This window comes from Nyctereutes procyonoides, unplaced genomic scaffold (assembly GCF_905146905.1).
Source record: "Nyctereutes procyonoides isolate TBG_1078 unplaced genomic scaffold, NYPRO_anot_genome, whole genome shotgun sequence".
NCBI classification, from domain to species: Eukaryota; Metazoa; Chordata; class Mammalia; order Carnivora; family Canidae; genus Nyctereutes; species Nyctereutes procyonoides.
The window spans coordinates 3,426,989-3,447,540 of record NW_026575045.1 but is presented as its reverse complement, the minus strand read 5'-3'; the positions used below and the strand labels follow the sequence as shown (position 1 = coordinate 3,447,540).

Here is a 20,552-nt window from a genome sequence, read left to right as displayed (position 1 = left end):
TATACAGCTTACAGTAATACTATATTAAAAATAGAATCATTTATAAGTAAAAGAATTAGGTATCCAGTAAAATGACTGTATGCAGTAACAGAACTATATTTAATAATAGGTCTTGAACAAAGGGATTAAGTGTTGAACCAGAAGGCAGTCTTAATATTAATATATTATAAGAGGAAGATATTTTGGTTTTTGTTGTACTTTATTATTATAAAGTCAGTAACATAAGTAAACTTAGGTTTAAATAATAACAAACTTTGTATTCACTTCAAATGCAAAGGGCTCTTGATTAAAAATATCTTATTTCCTCTGTTCTTCCTCCTATAAAGATAAAAATCTCCTGAGAAAACCACGCTATTTCTTATAATTGTTTAAGGCCAGAACATACACAAAAGCACTGAACTTATTATAAATCAAAATTTGATTATCAGTTATGAAAACATTGTACAATTTTTTTTAATTGTGCAAAATTTAGAATCCCCAACTATAGCCAGCTGTAGGTAGATTTGGAAGTAATTTGATGGGTATAATGTTCCTTTAAACAAATGTAGTTGCCCAGTCTATGTTTCTCAGCCCCTTGTGGATTCCTCTGCTACACCAGTTCGCACATAACAGTAATTTCTTGTTGACCTTCAAAAGATTCAGACCCCAGGTGGGGACCAGTGTCTTTGTATTCCCGGAGCCTGCTGTCAAAAAGTTGTGGATATGAGATTGTTAAAATTTTGAGTTTTATCGGGTTAGGTTAGAGTTTTAAATGTACAAAATTAAATTAGCCAAAGAAGACAAAATGACTAAGTAAAGAAATAGTTACTTAATTACAACATCATACTTCCAATCATGGCCTATATAAAAATGTTTCAGAAAGCTTGAAATGTTAGAAGCACAGAGCTTGAGTGAATTTCAGAAAGCATCAATTATGACCTATTTTACAGTGAAATCTGTATAGTGTTACACAGATAGATGTATATACTTCTGGAGGATTAAGGAGGGATAGGATGCAAAAACTTGTACGTAGCTTCTGTTTCTAGTATCTGAGAAACTAGGTCTTTGTGAATAGTTCTGCAGATTGTTTTTTATGGCTGCCTTCACAGCACCAGAAGTGTTAAAGATAAAGTTAGGTGTTAATGTGACTCCTTGAAATCCAGTGAGATGGCTTTTGTATGGAGAATTCCCCTTAAACAACAGAAATAAGTGTTCATAAATTGTTGGATGTTTATTTTTGTAATCTGCCTCTATGTAGGCCATTTTAACTCTTTCTGAAAGGCATCCTAATACTGCAAAAAATAAACAAGTATTTAGGCAGTGCTTTTTGTTATTTTTTACCAGTAAAAAAAATATAATACATGTTTAGCATAGCATAATACTTAGAAAACACAATTTTGCAAAAAGAATAAGATAAATACCAAAATCCTGCTATCCTGTATAACTGTTTATACCCGAGTTTATGTCTTCTGCACATAGCCACTCACAGATTAAAGTGAAATCATGGTTGACTGATAGATAACTACCAAGTACAGAAAAACAGGGAGTCAGGAAATGCCATTAAATATTCAAATCCAGCTTTACTTTCCATTCATAACAACAAACAACAATGAAGTGTTCAAAAGGACAGTTTTGAAAAACAAATAAGGCAAAGATTGTGAAACATGATTTTCACCTGTTGATTCATTCATCCCTGGCCCATAAGCCTTCCAATTTCCAATTCATAGAGCACTTTTCTTTTACAGCTTCAGAGTTTTCTCTTGTTCTTTAAACAATCTTTGGATATTTGGGAGTGAATTGTCAGAGTGCTATGAAAGAAAGTCCAAAATATGTACTGAAAAATAGCAGTCAGACCTATGAAAATATAAATATAGAAGCAGCTGCACTTCCATGTGAGAACAGTAATTGGTATTGAGGAAGGAGCAACTGTCTCTGAAAGAGTGAATGGTAAGCAGGTCTGAGGAGACCTCAGTAAATGTTCCCCGGTACTTCCATCATCAGGGTCTGCAGGAATAGAGTGCCTGTTAGTATGGAGCTGTGCATTATTTAGAGTGTGTAAATGAAGTAGGGCATGAATATGGTGATCAGGGACCGAAAGTGTTTTATATGTGCTATCTCACATTCATGGTTGTTGCAGCTAAGGTTGGTGACTAAAAAAACTGATCATCCTTTTGTGTATTTATTGTATTTAAAAACTATTTTGTCTCTGATTAATAATGCATTCGCGATGTTTCATCATGGCAATTAGACTTCTATATATAACTTTAGTGGCTGAATTCCCTTTCATTAAATGTATACACCATAATTTATTTAAATGATTATTGTACAATTTCACTGTTAGATATTTTTTCAGTATTTTAAGCAGTACTTTGGTACACACCTCTTACTCAGTTCATTTCTTAGGAAAAAGTATCTTGAGGTATACTGGATCAGTTAAACAGGCAAAAAAAAAAGGAAGAAAGAAAGAAAAGAAAGAAAAAGAAAGAAAGAAAGAAAGAAAGAAAGAAAGAAAGAAAGAAAGAAAGAAAGAAAGAAAGAAAGAAAGAAAGAAACCATCAGTTTCTATTTGCTTTTCCCCCCTTATTTCTTCTTGTTGGTGATGTTGAATATATTTTTATTGGCCGCATAGTTCTTTTTGTGAATTTTCTGTAGTGATTCTTTGTCCATTTTCTGTTAGATTAGTCATTTTTAATTCATTTTGTGGAGATTCTTTGCATGTTAAGAATATTAACCCCCAGGGTGCCTGGGTGGCTTAGTTGGTTAAAAGCATCTGACTTTGACTCAGGTCATAATCTCCGGGTCCTGGGATGGAACCCACATCTGGTACCCCACTCAGTGGGGAATGTCTGTCCCTCTCCCTCTGCCCCTCCTCCTGCTTGTGCTTTCTGTCTCTCAAATAAATAAAATCTTAAAAAATATATATATTAATCCTTTTTATCACTAGCTTGTCATTTGCTTTTTTTTGGGGGGGTACGAATAGCATTTTTAAGGTATAATTGACATGCAGTAAACTGTATGAGTGTAGATATATTTAAACACTTCTGAGACCATCATCTCAATGAAGATAATAAACATATCCATCATCTGTAAGTTACTTTGTGTTCCTTTGAAATCTCTCCCTACCTCCTTCTTCCCCCAGACAATCACTATGAATTAATTTCCATTTTCTAGAATTTTATATAAGTGAGACCTTTATACCATGTAGCCTTTTTTGGTCTGGCTTCTGTCACTCATTACTTGGAGATTTATCTATATTTTAGATTTTATCAGTAGCTCATCTTTTTATTTCTGAATATTGTTTCATTTTATGATAGATCACAGTTTGTTTTTCTATACACCTGTTGATGGGTGTTGTGGTTGTACCCAGCTTTTAGCTATTAGAAATAAGCTGCTAAGAATATGCATCTACAAGTCTTTGTATGAACATGTGCTTTCATTTCTGAAGAAATTTCTAAGAGTAGCAGGGCTGCATCCAATTGCAGATGTCCATTTAACTTCTTAAGAAGCTGCCAAACTTTTTAAAAGTGGTTAGGCCATTTAACCTTCCTACCAGCAGTATATAAATGTTTTAGTATCTCCACAGCCTTGCTAAATTTGAAGTAGTCGGTCTTTTTAATTTTAGCCTCTCTCATAGGTGTACAGTGCTATCTCACAGTGATTTCAATTTGCTTATCTTTAGTAACAAATTATGTTGAGCCCCTTTTTCATGTACATATTTGCCATCCATTTTTCTTCTTCCGTGAAGTGTCTGTTCAAATCTTTTGCCCAGTTTATAATTGGCTTGTTTTCTGACTATGGACTTCTAAGAGTTAGGTTTTCTCTGTACAAGTAGTGCTTTATTAGATATATGATTTGCAAATATTTCCGCCAGTCTTTGTCTTGTCTTCTAATCGCCTTCTTAACAGTCTTCAAGAACAAATGTTTGAAATTTTGATGAAGTCAAAAATTACCAATTTTTTTCTTACATCAATTTTTGGTTTTGTATCTACAAGTGTTTGCCTAATCCAGGTTCACAAAAATACTCTTCCTGTATGTTCTCTGAAAGGCTCTTATGGTTTCTGGTTTTACATTTAGATTCATTTTGAGTTATTTCTTGGACATGGTGCAAACTATATATCGAAGTTCATCTGCTCACATATGAATATCCAATTGGTCTAGCACTATTTGTTGCAGAGACTATCCTTTTTACATGGAATTCCCTTTACACCTTGTCCATACATGCTAGGTTCTATTCTGTTCTGGTGATCTATTTATTTATCTTTATGCCAATATGAAGTGTCTTGATTACTGTAGATTTAGAGTAAGACTTGAAGTCAAGTTGTATAAGTCCCCTTTGTTCTTTTCCGAAGTTGTTTTAACTCTTCTAGTCCTTTGCATTTCCATGTGGATTTTAGAATTTGACAATTTCTCCAAAAGTGACCTGCTAGAATTTTGAGTAGGATTACCCTGAATGTACACATCATTTGAGAGAATTGACATTTTAACAATAGCTATCATTTCAACTATGCACATAGTATATCTCCTCAGTTTAGTTCTTCAGTTTCAGCGTGTTTTGTAGTTTTCATTGTGCATGTCTTTCACATCTTTCATCAGTATTTCCAAAAGTGTGAAATATTTTTTATGGCATTGTAAGTGGTATATATCTTAAAAATTTCAATTTCTGACTTTTTGTTACTTGAATATAGGTATACAATTATTTCTGTGTGCTGATCTTGTATCCTGGAACCTTACCTGAAGTTGATTATTAGTTCTAATGTTTTATTGTTTAGATTCCATTTGGATTTATTTACATAGATGTGGGGCCAGGACCTGAGAGTGAGGGAGTCTTTCTTTAAATGCTTTTCCTTATGTACTTCACTTGCGTCATTGTCATCTTAGTTCTACCTAAATGATTCTATCTATAAAGACAGTTTTATTTCTTCCTTTTATACATTCTATCCGGTTTTTCGTTGTTTCAAGCAGGAGGGCAAATCTCTGGTCCCTTTTACTCTTATTTTGGCCAGAGATAGAACAGTATTACCTGTCATTTGCTTTTTAATTTTGAGTATTATAGAGTTTTTTTTTTTTAATGAAAAGTCTTTATGTAGCAAAATCTGTCCGTCTTTTATATCAGCGACTCTTAACATTTTCTGACTCATGCAGTCCTTTGACAAATAATCTGATAAAAGTTATGGATCTGATTTCCAGAAACATTTAGATACACATTTGTATTTCTGTATGTAACTTCAGTAGTACACAGAATTCCTGAAGGCTGGTCTATTGATTTCCTGTTACAAATCTTGATTATATCAGTTACTTTTCATGTTATGTTTAGAAAGGCATTCTATTAAAAATTATATAATTAAGGAAATACTTTTTAAATGATCACAGTAAATTTTTTCTTCTTTGTATATACAAATAGATGCTTACAAATTTTCATATTCCTTTATTTTAAATGATCAAATAAGGTAATGTATGTAAAATCATTCTAAAAACTATAAAATACAGCATATATGCTGTTATCCTTGTCATCATCATCATCATCAAAAACATTCACCCTTTCAGCCGTCTCTTCCAGCCTGGGGAATTAAATCCAAAGAAAGAATTGTTTTAAGAAGTAATTTAAGCTATGAAAGTAGTCATTCACACATGTCTGTAATGAGGAAAAACAGAAAACATTATAAATATTCAGTAATAGGAGAATGCATAAATAAATAATAGTGCTTCATTAGATGAGATGTAAAGGATTCTATTTTTTTATTTTTTTAAAAAAGATTTTATTTATTTTTCATGAGAGACATAGAGAGAGAGAGACAGAGACACAGACAGAGGGAGGAGCGGACTCCATGCAGGAAGCCTGACGTGGAACTCGATCCGGGGTCTCTAGGATCCCACCCTGGGCTGAAGGCGGTGCTAAACCGCTGAGCCACCGGGGCTGCCCTGTAAAGGATTTTAAAATGGTAATTACAGAGTAATAAAAATATGAAAAATATTTAAATTGAAAAACTTTACATTTTATTCACATTATGGTATCTTGCATAAAATGTACATATGCATAAAGACTCAAAGAAATAGAAGTATGAAAACAGTTGTTTTAGGGAGATGGGTTTGTAAATATTTTCATTGTTCTTGCCTTTCCTTTAATTCTATTCTGTTGGGGATCCCTGGGTGGCACAGCGGTTTAGCGCCTGCCTTTGGCCCAGGGCGCAATCCTGGAGACCCGGGATCGAATCCCACGTCAGGCTCCCGGTGCATGGAGCCTGCTTCTCCCTCTGCCTGTGTCTCTGCCTCTCTCTCTCTCTTTCTGTGTGACTATCATAAATAAATAAAAAAATTAAAAAAAACTTTTAATTCTATTCTGTTATGCCTTTGATTTTTTTATATTAAATGTTTTCTGTATACACATATTTAGAGTTAGGCTCCCATCCCAGTTTGTTGTTGTTTACCAAACCAAGAGATTGCCTGGCCTTCCCATCCCAGTTTGTTGTTGTTTACCAAACCAAGAGATTGCCTGGCCTTCAAGGCTCAATTATAATACTGTGTGACATAAATTATCTGTGAAATTGTTGTTTTTCCTTTTTTATGCTTTTATATTAGAAACTCCATATTTTGTCAGTCATGTTGTCTTATGATTACTCAGTTTTTAAAATATATTATTCAGTTTCTAATCATTTGTTTAATGCTACAATTTCATGGCTTAATTATTTCATTGTGTTTTTTGCTGTGTTGAGTTAAACTAATTATGGCTTTATTTTTCCAGTTGCCCAGCAAGAGGCTGAAATGTTCAAACGCTACAATGGAACATTTCCATTACCTGGAATACACCAAAGTCAAGATGCTTTATGCACCTGTCCTAAACTGCCTCATCAAGGCTCTTTTCAGATTGATGACTATGTCCACACTGAACATTCCTCAATGAAGATGCAACAAGTGAAACAGAGACTCGATTCTGTCACAGTATGTATAATGATTTTATGTAGTTGAGAAGTTGGAAATTTTGAAACCATTTTGATTCTGTTTTACATTGTTGTGCCAATAAATATTAATTCAACAAAGTTAAGTTAGTTACTTAAAAATAGGCTTTCTTATGCTTTTATAGTTCCTTTGTGGTGTCTGTTCTAACATCACTTACAGCAGTAAGCAGACCAATTTAGGATAACCCTCATGCTTTCCTGACTTGATATTTCTGTAAAAAACAGCCCAAGACCTGTTTTGCTGTTTAAAATTGGAAGTGTGTATATTTGTGCATATGTATAACACACAAACACAAAAACAGTGGGAAAGTATTTATGTAAATTATGTAAAAGGAACAGCCTCTTTAATATGCAAAACTAAACAATAAAGGAAAATAGACTTCCACAAAGAAATGGATAAAAGAAATAAGCACATACTTCCAAAGAGAGTTGATACAAACATTCCTTAAGCATATTTAAAAGGTCTTTTATCTCAAGTGCTGTAAAAACCAGGTATTGCCCATAAAATGAGAAAATAGATTATGAAAATGAAGAGGAGGATGCTTATTAAAAATATTGTGCTATTCTTTCTGTTATAAATTACTGCACAGTCTTTTTCAAAGATAAGGAGTAAAATGTATTGAGAAGCTTAAATAGCCTTAAAAGTATTTATGCTCTTTGACCATAATACTTCTTTTAGTTAGAGTTAGTTTTGAGCTCCAGGAAGACAGAGACCGTGCAGGCTTGTTGCTTGTGTTCTCACCTTTTGGCACAGTGCCCGGCACTTATTAAATATTCCTCCCTCTCCTCCTTTGATAGGAATCTTGACCAGTTTTAGTATATGTGCTGCTGAAGTGAGCAGTCTTGACCAGTTTTAAACCAAACATATCAGGAACTACACCGCTGAGGCACTTTAGTTAGGACTGTACTTACAAAAGGTAAAAATCCAGGAGAGAATCTCCTTTTCTTCCTTGAGAAAATGAGAATTTCAGGTGTATCAGACTGCTGGTTTAGCTGGAATATACGGGAAATATTTTGCTTTTTCTCAGTATAAACTTTAGAACATATACTATAATTTATTTCAGTGTTGTAATTTTACATATTTTAGCATTCTAATTTTATTGAATAATATATGGTGTTCTGGATTTTAAAAGGAAGTACAAATAGATAAATTGAGTTTTAAAAGTTAAAGAAAAATGTTTCTTCACTGTGGGAAGAAAATTTGTCCCTTGTCTAAAATTTTACATGACAAAATGACTTTACAGATTTAAGAGCAAATAACTCACAGAAAATAAAAGAACAAGTTTCCTGCAATCTGTGGATCTTCATGCTGTAAAACTTATCATCCTAGAATCACCTCAGTCTTGTATCTTTTCTGTCATCTTACATAGCTGTCATCTTCAAATAAATGAAAGACTATAAGAGCAGAAGAAAACAAATGTAAAGGAAAAATCAGAAAGATATTTTTTAAGATATGAAATCTAAGACATGGGGAAACACATTGATAATTTATTATAAGAGAAAAATTTATTTCTCTTAGAATCATTATTTAGCTTTTACCACATCTTTCTTTTTAAAAATTATTTAGAATATCTGTTTGCATTGGGAATTGAGGTAGATGAAGGCCGCCTTTGGAAATAAAAGCTCTCTTCGCTGTGTTTTTTGAAAAACCATGTTTTTCCCATGTTGAGACAATTCACTGAACTTTTTTCTTTTTTTTTTTAATTTATTTATTTATGATAGTCACAGAGAGAGAGAGAGAGAGAGAGAGAGAGGCAGAGACACAGGCAGAGGGAGAAGCAGGCTCCATGCACCGGGAGCCCGATATGGGATTCGATCCCGGGTCTCCAGGATCGCGCCCTGGGCCAAAGGCAAGCGCCAAACCGCTGCGCCACCCAGGGATCCCCCCACTGAACTTTTTTTCAAATGTTATTTGCAGGGTTTTTTTTTCATAATGTATATAGTATGTATGGGAATAAAAACAAAATGTCATCTTTATTCCTATGGCAGCTCTATTCATATTTTACAAACATTTAGAGTGACTGGATTTTTACCTTTTGTCTTGATGCCTTTTTCTTGTTTCCTCTTCCTAGAGAAGACTTGATTACTTCTGTATTATAGAAGACTGCATTACTGGAGATACTTTTCTTTGTAACCACAATCGGAATTTTTTTAATAAAATACAATGCAAGTTTAGGGTATGGGTGTGTGTGTGTGTGTGTGTGTGTGTGTGTGTGTGTGTGTGTGTGTGTGAATTGCATAGCCAGTTCAGTTCAGCAGGCATTGAGTAGGTATTTACTCATTAATAAGTAAAGAATACAAAAACAGAGTATTCTATGTTCTCCGTAGCTTTACTGTGCAGTCCTTAAGCTGTTTCCTACATAACAGGTTTGACTGTGTATTGCTGCTACAGCAGTCCCTGGAGGCATACAGCAGCCTAGATCCTAAGGATCTAGGTAGACAGTGTCTTGAGAACACTGACAAAATTCATTCTAAGGATCGCTTAGGTAGACAATATCTTGAGAACATTGACAACATTCATTCTAAGGAATTTGATCTTATCTGTTCATCCAGACTTGCACAGAATCTGAGGTACCTACTAGAAGTAATCAGTCTTACAAAACATTGATTTATAAGCTTAAAAAACAAATTATGGTGAAAGGTATATGTTTACAGCTGCCTGAACACTCAAGATCACTCTCCCTTTTAAAAATTAATCTGAAACCCAGGTTAATGATTACAGAGTTCATTATTAAGCATAGTCATAGGAATAGGGATTAGATGGTTTTATGCCAGTGTTGGAAAAAAGGTTAATTTTCTCTGCCCTACAGGAGATTTCACCTAATAATGATTGGTGGTGATTAACATCTATTTAATTATGAGTAACGACTGAATAATGAATTCCTGTGCTAAATGCTTTACATCTTTACATGTTCATTGTATTTAAACCTCAAAACTATCCTATAGTGTGGGTGCTAGTATTACCCCCATTTTACAGAAGATGAAGCTGAGGTTTCCAGAGCCCATGCAGTATCACCCGTGTCACACAGACAGCAAGCACTAGAGCTGAGATTTGGTCCAGGGAGTCAGATTATCATGTGCAGTTTCACTTTCTCCTTTTAGTGATCGAATTACTAATATTCTTCAGACACAATATCTGTCCCATAGAAATTTCTGGATAAAAAATTGATGTTCCTCTTTCAGTTCTCTTTTTTCCTAAACTCCACATTCATCATTACCGTTTTTCTCTGGTTCTGTTGTAGGCTGATGATACATGCTAACTAACCTTTTTGGACTTGAGTATTTTTTATGTCTCCTTAGCAGCAAATTTTCAAATCACTCATGTGTTGACTTTTGCTAGTTTCTTTTTCGGAAGTGATCATCTCTTGGCCTTGTCCCATGAATTATGGGCATTTCCTTTCTGTAGCTCCTTCAATACTGATCATATACTTTGCCATTCAATAGTGTTTATTCTTAGATTTCCTCTGAAATAAATCACTAATGTGGGAGTTATATTTGTGAGCATTGTTATTTGGGAGATAATTATATATGGCAATTAATTCTGGGTGTGTTTTTGAGACATGTTAGTGTTCTGGAGAATTTTTGCATTTACCAGTTTATTAAGTTTGTTACTTATTACATTTATTGAGACTACATGTTTTTCTTGAGACAGATACATGTGGGCCCTCCAGAGTCTTATCCTCAGTGCCTTTTGTTTTGGCAGGTTAGATTTACCAAGAACTGATTGGGTCTCTTTCTTTAATTCAGCATTCTTTCCAGCTCAGAGTGACAGCTGCAGGGTGATAGATAAAGAAGTTCTCCCAAATGTTGATTTTTGTTATTAAAACATTAAGATTGGAATAGTTGAGAAGAGTTGATAATTTTATTAAAATGAAATTATGAATATTTCCTTACTGTATTGTATTTCTTTTAGGAGGTGATACGAGCTTGTGCTGCAAAGGTAAGTAGTTTTTATTAGAAGATAACTTTAAAACCAAAGCTTTCACTGTGCTGCACCAAAGGATTGAAATATACCATTCATACTTTTTACAGAAGTTAGTCAGATGTGTATTTTCCTTATCTGAGCTCAAATTTATCGAGGAATTATATACAGGAATCTGAGAATTTAGCAAATACCTTTATATTTTTGAAGATTTAAGAATATTAAGTGATTAGGATATACTTTCAGTAAGGGATTAGCATGGTCATTTGATCCTCTGAGAAAAATATTATATGATACTTAATAGGTAAGATATATCAGTACAGTTCCAGTGGATGTATGCTGAATAAACTGTATAAGTCTTGAGATTGCATGCAAGCTGTACATGAATAGCAATGATATACTATGCTGATAATGCTCTTGATCATTTATACCAAAGTCTCACGGTTCTTTTTCCATTTAACTGTGTATCAATCCTGAGACACAGATTGGATATTGTTATTCCAATTTTAGAAAGGAGGAAGCTGAGGTTTATTGAAGTTAAATGATTTGCTCAAGACCCCAAAGTTAGTCTAAAAATAGTAGCATATAAAAGGCTTTTGAATATTAAACAATTTCAGTGAAATTGTATCCGAGATACTTTCAACACAGCAGCTTTCTTCCTTTTACAAGCAAGGTTATTTTACATCCAACATTTAACTCAGTTGTCAAGAAAATAAATTTTAATTTAAAAGAGTTGGAATAGTACCACGTTTTTGTCCTTCCCTCTTTGTCCACTTCCAAAATTCAGTTGAATAATTAGACATTCATTCATTTACAAATGTAATTATATCTGTCACAAAGTAAAAGGGTGAGACCTTCAGAAGGGAATTAGATGGTGTTAGTATGTTCAAAGACTGCTTTATGTAATATCAATGCAGTTAAAGTATTTTTTTTACTGAGTAGACATCTACTACCAACTGGCAGACACTTGGAATACAGAAGTAAATAGAAATCTATTGTTTCTTTTCACATGGGGCATCTTATAGAGGAAACATGTCAGAAAACACTGGGCTTACCCCATCAGTGAGCTGTCCAGTATCAGTGAGGACCCATCACTTTTTTACCTAATCATCACAAGTCAACAGGATATGGAATATAGACAAGGGGAAGGAAGATGGAGGGGTGGGGGAAGAACAAACTATATTCTGACTTGGGCTACAGATGTTCAGGAAACTTGTTCCTGATAGCAGTGATTAGTATAATGATTATAGCTCCAAGATTACTAAATCTTCCTAAGTATACATAGTATATACAACTAAGTCTAAAAAGTAATTTTCTGACTAGCAATTCAGAGCTATTTCTCTTTAACAAATAAACATATACACTTCTTTTGCAAAGATGTCCAAATAGTAAAGTGTTCTACATGTATTTGGCAAGGGCTTATAGAACCTGTCATCTGCTAATCTGGAATCTCTCTGTAGGTGAAGGATCTTGTTATATTCATCTTTGTACCCCAAGTACTTAACAAAATAGAATAAATGCTCATTTGAAAATATGGTGACACATTTGGAAATTTAAGTATTTGGAAAGATTGACCTTACTAATATCTTTATTTTTTTAGAAGTTTTATTGAGAGATGATTCACATACCGTAATATTTACCCTTTTAAAGTGTATACAGTTTACTGATTCTTATGCTGATAACAAAGTTGTGCAAGCATCACTACTATGTGATTTTAAAACTTTTTTATTCCCTCCAAAAAGAAATCCTGTTTCGATTTTGTAACCTTGAGGTATCTACAGGCTTAGATTTGGGCTTGCTTCCATTGCAGCTACTGTGGCATTAGAACTGCCTCAGACTCATGGCCTCCTGTTTAATTTAACAGTGGCAATAATGAAAATATAGGCAATGGACAGATTTGCAATATATTTTGGAAGTAGATTCAGTTTGATGATGAATTGGATGTGGTGTAAGTGAAGGAAAGAGAAATTGTTGCTTTCATCAATTGTATAGATGCTAGTATTAATGAGATGAGGAATGCTGGAACAGAGGAAGAAATTTTAAGGAGTGGAGTTTTGGATATGAATGTAATTGTATAGTAGGCAATTGGATTTCTGAGTCTTAAGTGCAGAGAGGAAGTCAGGGCTAAAGTTCTGTATTTTTTTTCTTAAAGATTTTATTTATTCATGAGAGACACACAGAGAGAGGAAGAAACATAGGGAAAGGGAGAAGTAGGCTCCTCACAGGGAGCCTGATGTGGGACTCAATCCCAGGACCCCGGCTCATGTCCTAAGCCAAAGGCAGATGCTCAACCACTGAGCCACCCAAGCACCCCAAGTTCTGTGTTTTTAATGTGTGAGATTGGATAAGATCACCTGGGGAGAGATAGCTAAATACCTGAGCCACTTGTCCAAGAAAAAAGAATGTCAGGGAAGCCTAGAGGAGAGTATTTCAAGAAAGAGGAGTGATAAACTGTCACGTGCTACTGAGAGAATGAGTAAATGAGGATAGAAAATTTATGATTGTATTTGGCTAGACGGTGTCCTTTGGTTACCTTGATGAAGCTATTTCTGTGGTAGAGACAAAAGCACAATTGAAGTAGGTTGAGGACAAAATGGAAGCCCATAAATTTTGACTGGGGAGTAGAGAAGCAGGAGCTAAAGAGGAATCTTAGATGGACAGTATTAAAGCATACTTACTTGCTAATTGGAATAATTCAATGGTAATGAGAAGTAGGTAGTGTACTATGGAGGTGGCAATTGCTGGACTCAAGTCTTTGAAAAAGTGAGAGAGGATGTAGTCCTGAATACTGATGAAGACATTGGCCTTAAGAAAAGGGTTTTTCATCCCTTCTGATGTGCACATAGGTGGAAATTGGGTAGATGCTTAGATACAGATTTGATGATGGGAAGTTGAAAGAGTTACCGTCTGATTGCTCCAAGATAGTAATTGGTATTGAAAGTCTTGCATTTATTTGCTCTGAATTGTTATAGCCCTAAAATATACATATGAATTTATAATTTACCAATTTCCTTGTTCTTTCCTTTGCTTGGGGTTGGATTAAAGTATGTCAGAAATGGTATTACCTGGAATCTGTTTCCATTAAGCTTTGTATTATTCGTCACAAATAGAATTAATTTGTTTTTCTCATGTTCCCAAACATATTTATATTCATACCTAGCATGTGATATAATTGGGCCTATTCATCCTTAAATTATAATTAATTCTGCCCGTCTTTTCCAGAATTCTATTGTGAATTCCCTCAGGGAGAAACAACTCTTTCTGCTTTCTCTTCTCCTTTCTTTCTTTCTACTTGTTCTCCATCCCTTCCTTCTTTTTTTTTTTTTTTTTTTTTTTTTTTTTTTTTTTTTTTTTTTTTTTTAGAACTTCTTAAATTTTTAATCCTTTCTTTACAGGTTACCTAGACCACTTTTGATTAAGAAAACTGTAGAAAGTTAGTAACTGCCACAAGCAAACGCCAGGCGGCGGCACGTGTCAATTTTCCACAGAGTCCTGCTTTGCGGGGTGTCTGAATGCGCTGCTCGGGGTCTCCGCTCACGCTCGCTGGAATCGGTGGTGGCAGAGTTTAGTCCACAGGTCGCTTCTCCCCGTATTTCTTTGTAAACTCTTCAGCGTTCTTACAGAATTTTTTACGGTCCTTAGAGTATTCTTCAGCTAGGTCAGCCCGAAGTGGGTGCTCGGGCTGGGGGTCGTTCACCAGTGCTATGAGGGACTGGATTACTTGGTCGGTTTTGGTTGCTGGCTTCCAGTTTTCAGCACTAATTACTGGCAGACAGACCTGTCCCTTTTCATCAATGTTCGGATGATAGATCTTTGTTTTAAATGTGATCTTCGGTGGTTTGAATGGGTACTCTGCTGGAAAGTTGATTTCGATTCTGAAGGCCCCCTTATCATATGGAGGGTTGTCAGGAACAATAAGCCCTTGCCAAGTCAATAAATTAGCTTCATCAACCTGGATGTTACGGAAGTTTTTCATTCCACATTTGCGGATTTCTTCAAGCTCCTTCATCAGCCTCCTGCTGGCCGCCATCTTGGATCTCCCATCCCTTCCTTCTTTTTCAGCTTTATGTAGTATTGCCTCCACTTCTAATCTTACATTTTTTAATTTTCCACACTCCTCTGTCAGCTTCTTAAAGCCACATAACTCTATTTATTTGGTTTTTAATTTATTTATTTATTAATATTACCTACGCTAGATGAACATAAACTCAGCCAAGCTAAAGTTTATTGAATTATATTTAGTAGAATAATGCTGTAAAGGTAAAGTAATAAATTATATTCAGATACATCTTAGAACATATTATTTACTGAAAAATAAAAGGTTTAAAAAACAGAATACAGAGAAAATAATTTTTTTAATCTCCTAAGAGAAGTTTGGATATTTTTATCATTAAGAGGGAAAAATTAAGTTGAAATTTGAATAGAATAGTGGTTTACAGGTTTTTGGAGAGTTTCTTTTGAATAATTTGTTTTTAATACTCATAATTATTTCTTCATATCATTCCAAAACAATAAAAGCAAATTAAGTATTGTTATTTTGCCAATATTTGTTGGAGACTAGCTTGACTGTAGGAGTGGTAGGCCACAATCAGACACTAAAATTATGGAACTTTATTCCTGAAAATTTTAGAAAACAGGATAAACGCTTGTGTTAGGGAAAGCCAGTTTTTCTCCCATGTGTCTCCTTTACTCTCGGACTACTTTCAATGCTCACAACACTTTTGGCACCAGATGTGCTGTGGTTTTTCGCACACCAGGCAGTTCTCTGTGATACCAGCTGGGTGTCCTACAATTTAACTCCGTATTGATACTGTCTGCCTTGGGATGGTGGCAGATTGGCAGATCCCACAGGTTAAGGACTCAGTCCCACAAGACTTCAAATGCCTACCCCGCCCCCACTCACCTCTGGCATTTCTGATGCCAGTTGCGGGTCCAAGCTGTTACCTCTGTTTCTGACCAGTCAGCTCTAAATTGGGAGGTCCCGTGACAATTCCTCAGGCTCAGTTCACTGGAGCAGTTCACTAAGGATTCAGGAAAACAATTTACTTGCTATTTGCCAGTTTATTATAAAGGATACAGATGAACACCCAGATGGAAGAGATGTGTAGAACAAGGTATATAGGAAGAGGTCTGGAGTTTCCATGCCCTCCACAGACACACCACTCCTCCAGCATTCCCACATGTGCACCAACCTGGAAGCCCTCTAGACCCCATACAATTGGGATTTTTATGGAAGTTTCTTCAGGTAGGCATGATCAGTTATAATTCTATTTCTAGCCCCTCTCCTCTCTCTGAAAAATGAGGAATAAGCTAAAACTTCCAAGCTTCTAATCATGGCTTGGTCTTTCTGGAGACCAGCTCTCTTATCCCAGAGCACCCTGAGAGTCACCTTCTTAGAACAGAGACATTTCTGTCACCAGGAAATTCCAAGATATATAAGAGTTCAGTGTCTGGACCCAGAGTCAAAGACTAAATATTAGAACAAAAGATCCTCCTAGTACTTTTATCACTTAGGAAAAGTACAGGTTTTTAGGAGCACTGTGCCAGGAACTGAAGTCAGAAATCTATATGATTTTTTTTTATTATTTCACACACCTATTTCTAGATTTAAAATTGAGTATTAAGCCTTGTAACTTAATGTGTTCCTTACTTTTAAGCCCTTTATTCTGTAATTTTTATCATTAAAAAGTTAGATTTGGGAAGTCTTAAAGATAAAAAGGTTTAAAAAATAAAGATTCCAAGAAGATAATTTTTTTAATCTCCTAAAAAGAGTTTGGATATTTTTCATCATGAAGAGGTAAAAATTAAGTTTAGATTTGAATAGAATATTGGTTTAGCACAAATACCACCTTAACTTTGGGCAAGATTTTAAACATACACTCCTTTCACACGTATATTAATTCATTTGAAATCTATGCAGTTCTTATTAATGCTATATGAGTTATTTACTAAAGAAAGATGAACAAAAACTGGTCCTTTACCCTCAATAAAATTACAGTCTGGTGGGTGGTAATTAACCAAATAAATAAGCACACCAAAGTGTTATAAGTGCTGTGATGATAGAAGATACAAGACAGTGGAGAGACGAGGGAGATATAAATTCTCCTGGGAGAATCTGAAAGGCTTTTCACACATGATGTAACACTTGAGCTAAAGCTTGAAAAAGGAGTTGGCATCCACCTGGAAGGTGGAGTGATAGGGTTGGAGAGCTAGGTAGTTGTTAGTATATTGAAGGCTTTGTATGCCACACTAAAAACTATAGACTCTATCTAGTGGAACAACTGATGGTGGGTTTTAACTATAAATGTTACTCAGTAAAATTAGCATTTCAGAAAGATCATCTCCTTAGCAGTGTAGAAGAATTAGAGAAACAGAAGGTAGGGAAAACAAGTCAGGAGACTATTGCAGTAGTTTGCAGGCAGAGAGGAAGTGCTGACCCAAAGCAGTGACTGAAGAAAGAGTGGGATCAGATGTCAGAGCACTGATTAACTTAGTGACTGATTCCCTGTGGAGTTTGAGATGGCAGTGTAGGGTTCCCACCTTTCTGGCCAGGCCAACTAGGTGGGTAGCAATAGCTTTCTCTGAGGAAGTAAATAGTAGAGAAGTTAGTTGAGTCTTGAACCTAGTGATTGGAAGAGTTTGGAATGTAAGAAACATCAGCACAGAAGGCAGGTGAAGTGATGAAAACAAATATTACTGCCCAGGGTAGCCATGTGGTCTGAAGGAAGAGCAGGCCCAGTGGGTGTAGCAAAGCAGTGACAGGATAAACCAACAGAAAATAGTTTCCCAGAAACAAGAGCATGGTGGACAGTGTTAGAGATGTCAAAGGCTTAAATAAATCTGCTAACTCTGACCATTTGAAGTCATAGGTGTGGTGACTTAACTTCAGATTTAGTCTTCTGGTAGAGAAAAGAGCTTAGCTTGTAACTTGGTTTAAATTTATCTTTCCACCTGTTTCCTTGGGGATACTAATTTTCTTCCAAATTCTACTTTCAAATTCTCTGTTTCCCTATAGGCTATAAGCACAGATCTTTCTACTTCAGTATAAAAACAAACAGCAAACAATCAAAAATTCTCACAATGATTCCATAAGTTCCCTAAGCTTCACTGAAAGCTAAATTTCTTGAAAAACAGCACATAACCGCTATCCATATATTGTGTATCTTCACAGCTTGAAATTTTAAAAACAATTTTACCTCAGGTGAATGTAGCATATAATCTAAAATCAGCTAAGATTGCGGTGCCTGAGTGGCTCAGTTGGTTAAGCATCTGCCTTCTGCACAGGTCATGATCACAGGGACCAGTGATCAAGCCCAGCAGTGTCAGGCTCCCTACTCAGCAGGAAGCCTGCTTCTCCCTCTTCCTCTGCCCCTCCCCCTGCTGTGTGCTCTCACAGACGCGTGTGCTCTCTCTCTCTCTCTGTCCAATAAAAAAATATTTAAATAAAATAAAAATAATCAGTTAAAATGATTAGGCTTGTAAATAAATAAATACACACACACACACATATGTGGAAATCAGTGTTCTGTATCTCCCAATGGTTTCATAGTTTAGCTAATCACTAAAAAAGAAACTAATGTTAGCTTGCTCAGTGCACTCAATTTTAAGTCAGGGCAATGACTTTTTAATATGAAAATTAACCTCCTCTTAGAGAATTAGTATTTGCATATTTTGCACAAAGCTGCTTCTACTCTGAAAGTAAGCAAAAACATTTTTTTGAATAACAGCAGAAGTTCAGGTGATACTTTTTCTTTTTTTTCTATTATGAATTTCATTAAATGTTTGTGCTTTTCATTTTCCCCAGTTTGGACGTATTAAACTGACTTTGGCAGACTGTGGTTTTTGAATGAAGCAAGCTGAAAAGTGTGTTGTGAAAAGAGGGCAGATTCGTGTAGGGTAGACTCTCTTAGCCAACCTTTCTTTCTGTTGTTGTAAAATTATTAAGCAATTCTTTTCCACAGCATATATTTCAAAAATAGATATTGCTTCACTCTATTTAATGGTTATTATTATTTTTCTAAGTAAAGTAGTGAATATAGGCTAGCTTTGAAAATACTTTGAGTGCTAATTTCAAATCACTGTAATAATTAACAACTGTCCAAAACCTTTGAAATCTGCTGTATGTTGCCACTTAGCACTTCATGGATATTAGTCTCAAGAAATGTGTCAAGAAAGAACAGAATTCTAAAAATGTTTAGGAAGAAACTGTAAAGTCTGTTTGAGCAGAGACATTTGAGTATACTATTCTAGCTTTCCTGGTGTTCTTTTTGGTTTTAACACAAGTAAATATTTGAAGAGGAAGACTGAAAAGGCTGTTGTGTGTGTGTGTGTGTGTTTATGCATGCACGCCCGTGTGTGTGTGAGTGTCCGTCCCCAGCATACACCTGTTTTTTGCACCAGATTTCAAAATGCATTGTTGACATGTAGGATAAAAATTTTTAAGAACACAGAAGTAAAACTGAAAATGATTCTGAAAAGAGAAGTGGATTAGATTGTTAAGTGACAAATATATCACTGTATATAGTACTTCCATTTAAAAGCATAGCACCCTGAAATATTTACTGCAACATCATACTCAATTACATATTCCTAATTACTCTTTTAGTGATGTTAATAATAACTAATATTTCTGTAGCACTTTATGTAGTTCCATATGACCTCCCTTTGCCAATATATTCTGTGTAATCTGTTTTTTATTTAATACGTTATTTAGTGCTTTGTAATTTGTATATGCAAATGAAACTCTATAATACAAGTTCATCTTTATTGCTCCTCCAACACATTCCCATTGAAGCATACACACTATTTTTATTATGAATTTTTTTCATTTTTCTTTTATTTTTCTTATATTTATTATTATTTATTATTTCACATATGTGAATAGCACTTTATAATACCAGTTCACCTTTATTGTTCCTCCAGCACATTCGCATTGAAGTATACATACTATTTTTATGTATGTATGCTTTTATTATTGTACTTAAAGTGGAAATAAAGCTCAAAGATGTTAGATGATTTCGTTGTTACTTTAGGTATTGTATTAATATAAATTAGTCACCATTAGTTTTTGTCAGTGTTCAATAATGAATCGTTAGAATTTTTAGAGCTGGATAATTTTTTTATTTCATTATTGTTTTAGATGGATAATTTTTTTAGCACTAATATTATATTTGACCCCATCTAACTACTCTGAAAGGTTTTTTTTTTATAAAATGATATCACGAAATGTTTACTATCTTTAGGACTATACTATCATATAGTCTTAATTAATGGACTTTTTCACCGAGTATGTAAAAACCCTTTGCTTTAACAGAAAAGCTTAACCTAAGATACACCATTTACTGTCACTCTTTTAAAGAAGAGAAGCATTCACAAACATGTAAATGATGAGTCAGATAAAGGACATGTAATAACCACAATCCATGACCATGTAGACATCAAGAGGGAATTTTTAAATGCTAATACAGTGGTAGTCCTCTGTGTGGTTTTAATTACTTTTTACAAAGAGAGAGAAAAGGCGGCTATTTTCATATATTAGTATTTGTATGCCATAAACTATCATTTAGCAGTTTGGCCATTCACAGATTATATTTTGCAGTAAATTAGAAATACAGATTTTCAAATTTTTCAGAATTAGGTCACATTTTATCATGATTTTTGACCATGATACTTCCAAAAATAATAAATATATAATAAAT

At 34.6% G+C, this 20,552-nt stretch overlaps 2 protein-coding genes across 8 annotated transcripts in view; one reads left to right on the top strand and one right to left on the bottom strand.

Moving 5' to 3' along the window:
* AHI1 (Abelson helper integration site 1) overlaps positions 1-20,552 on the top strand; it is a 200,305-nt gene that overhangs the window by 66,980 nt on the left and 112,773 nt on the right. For all 7 annotated transcript variants that reach the window (XR_008664322.1, XR_008664323.1, XM_055324681.1 and 4 more), the window contains 2 exons: positions 6,719-6,915; positions 10,846-10,872. Coding sequence is in view for 5 of the 7 variants with exons in the window: in XM_055324681.1 (XP_055180656.1) it covers positions 6,719-6,915; positions 10,846-10,872 (224 nt within the window). In the remaining 2 variants the exon portion in view is untranslated. The remainder of the gene's footprint in view (positions 1-6,718; positions 6,916-10,845; positions 10,873-20,552) is intronic.
* On the bottom strand, positions 14,219-14,887 carry LOC129509257 (ubiquitin-conjugating enzyme E2 L3). Its single transcript, XM_055324683.1, has one exon. It carries the CDS (start codon positions 14,882-14,884, stop codon positions 14,420-14,422), a length of 465 nt encoding a protein of 154 aa, XP_055180658.1. The 5' UTR covers positions 14,885-14,887; the 3' UTR covers positions 14,219-14,419.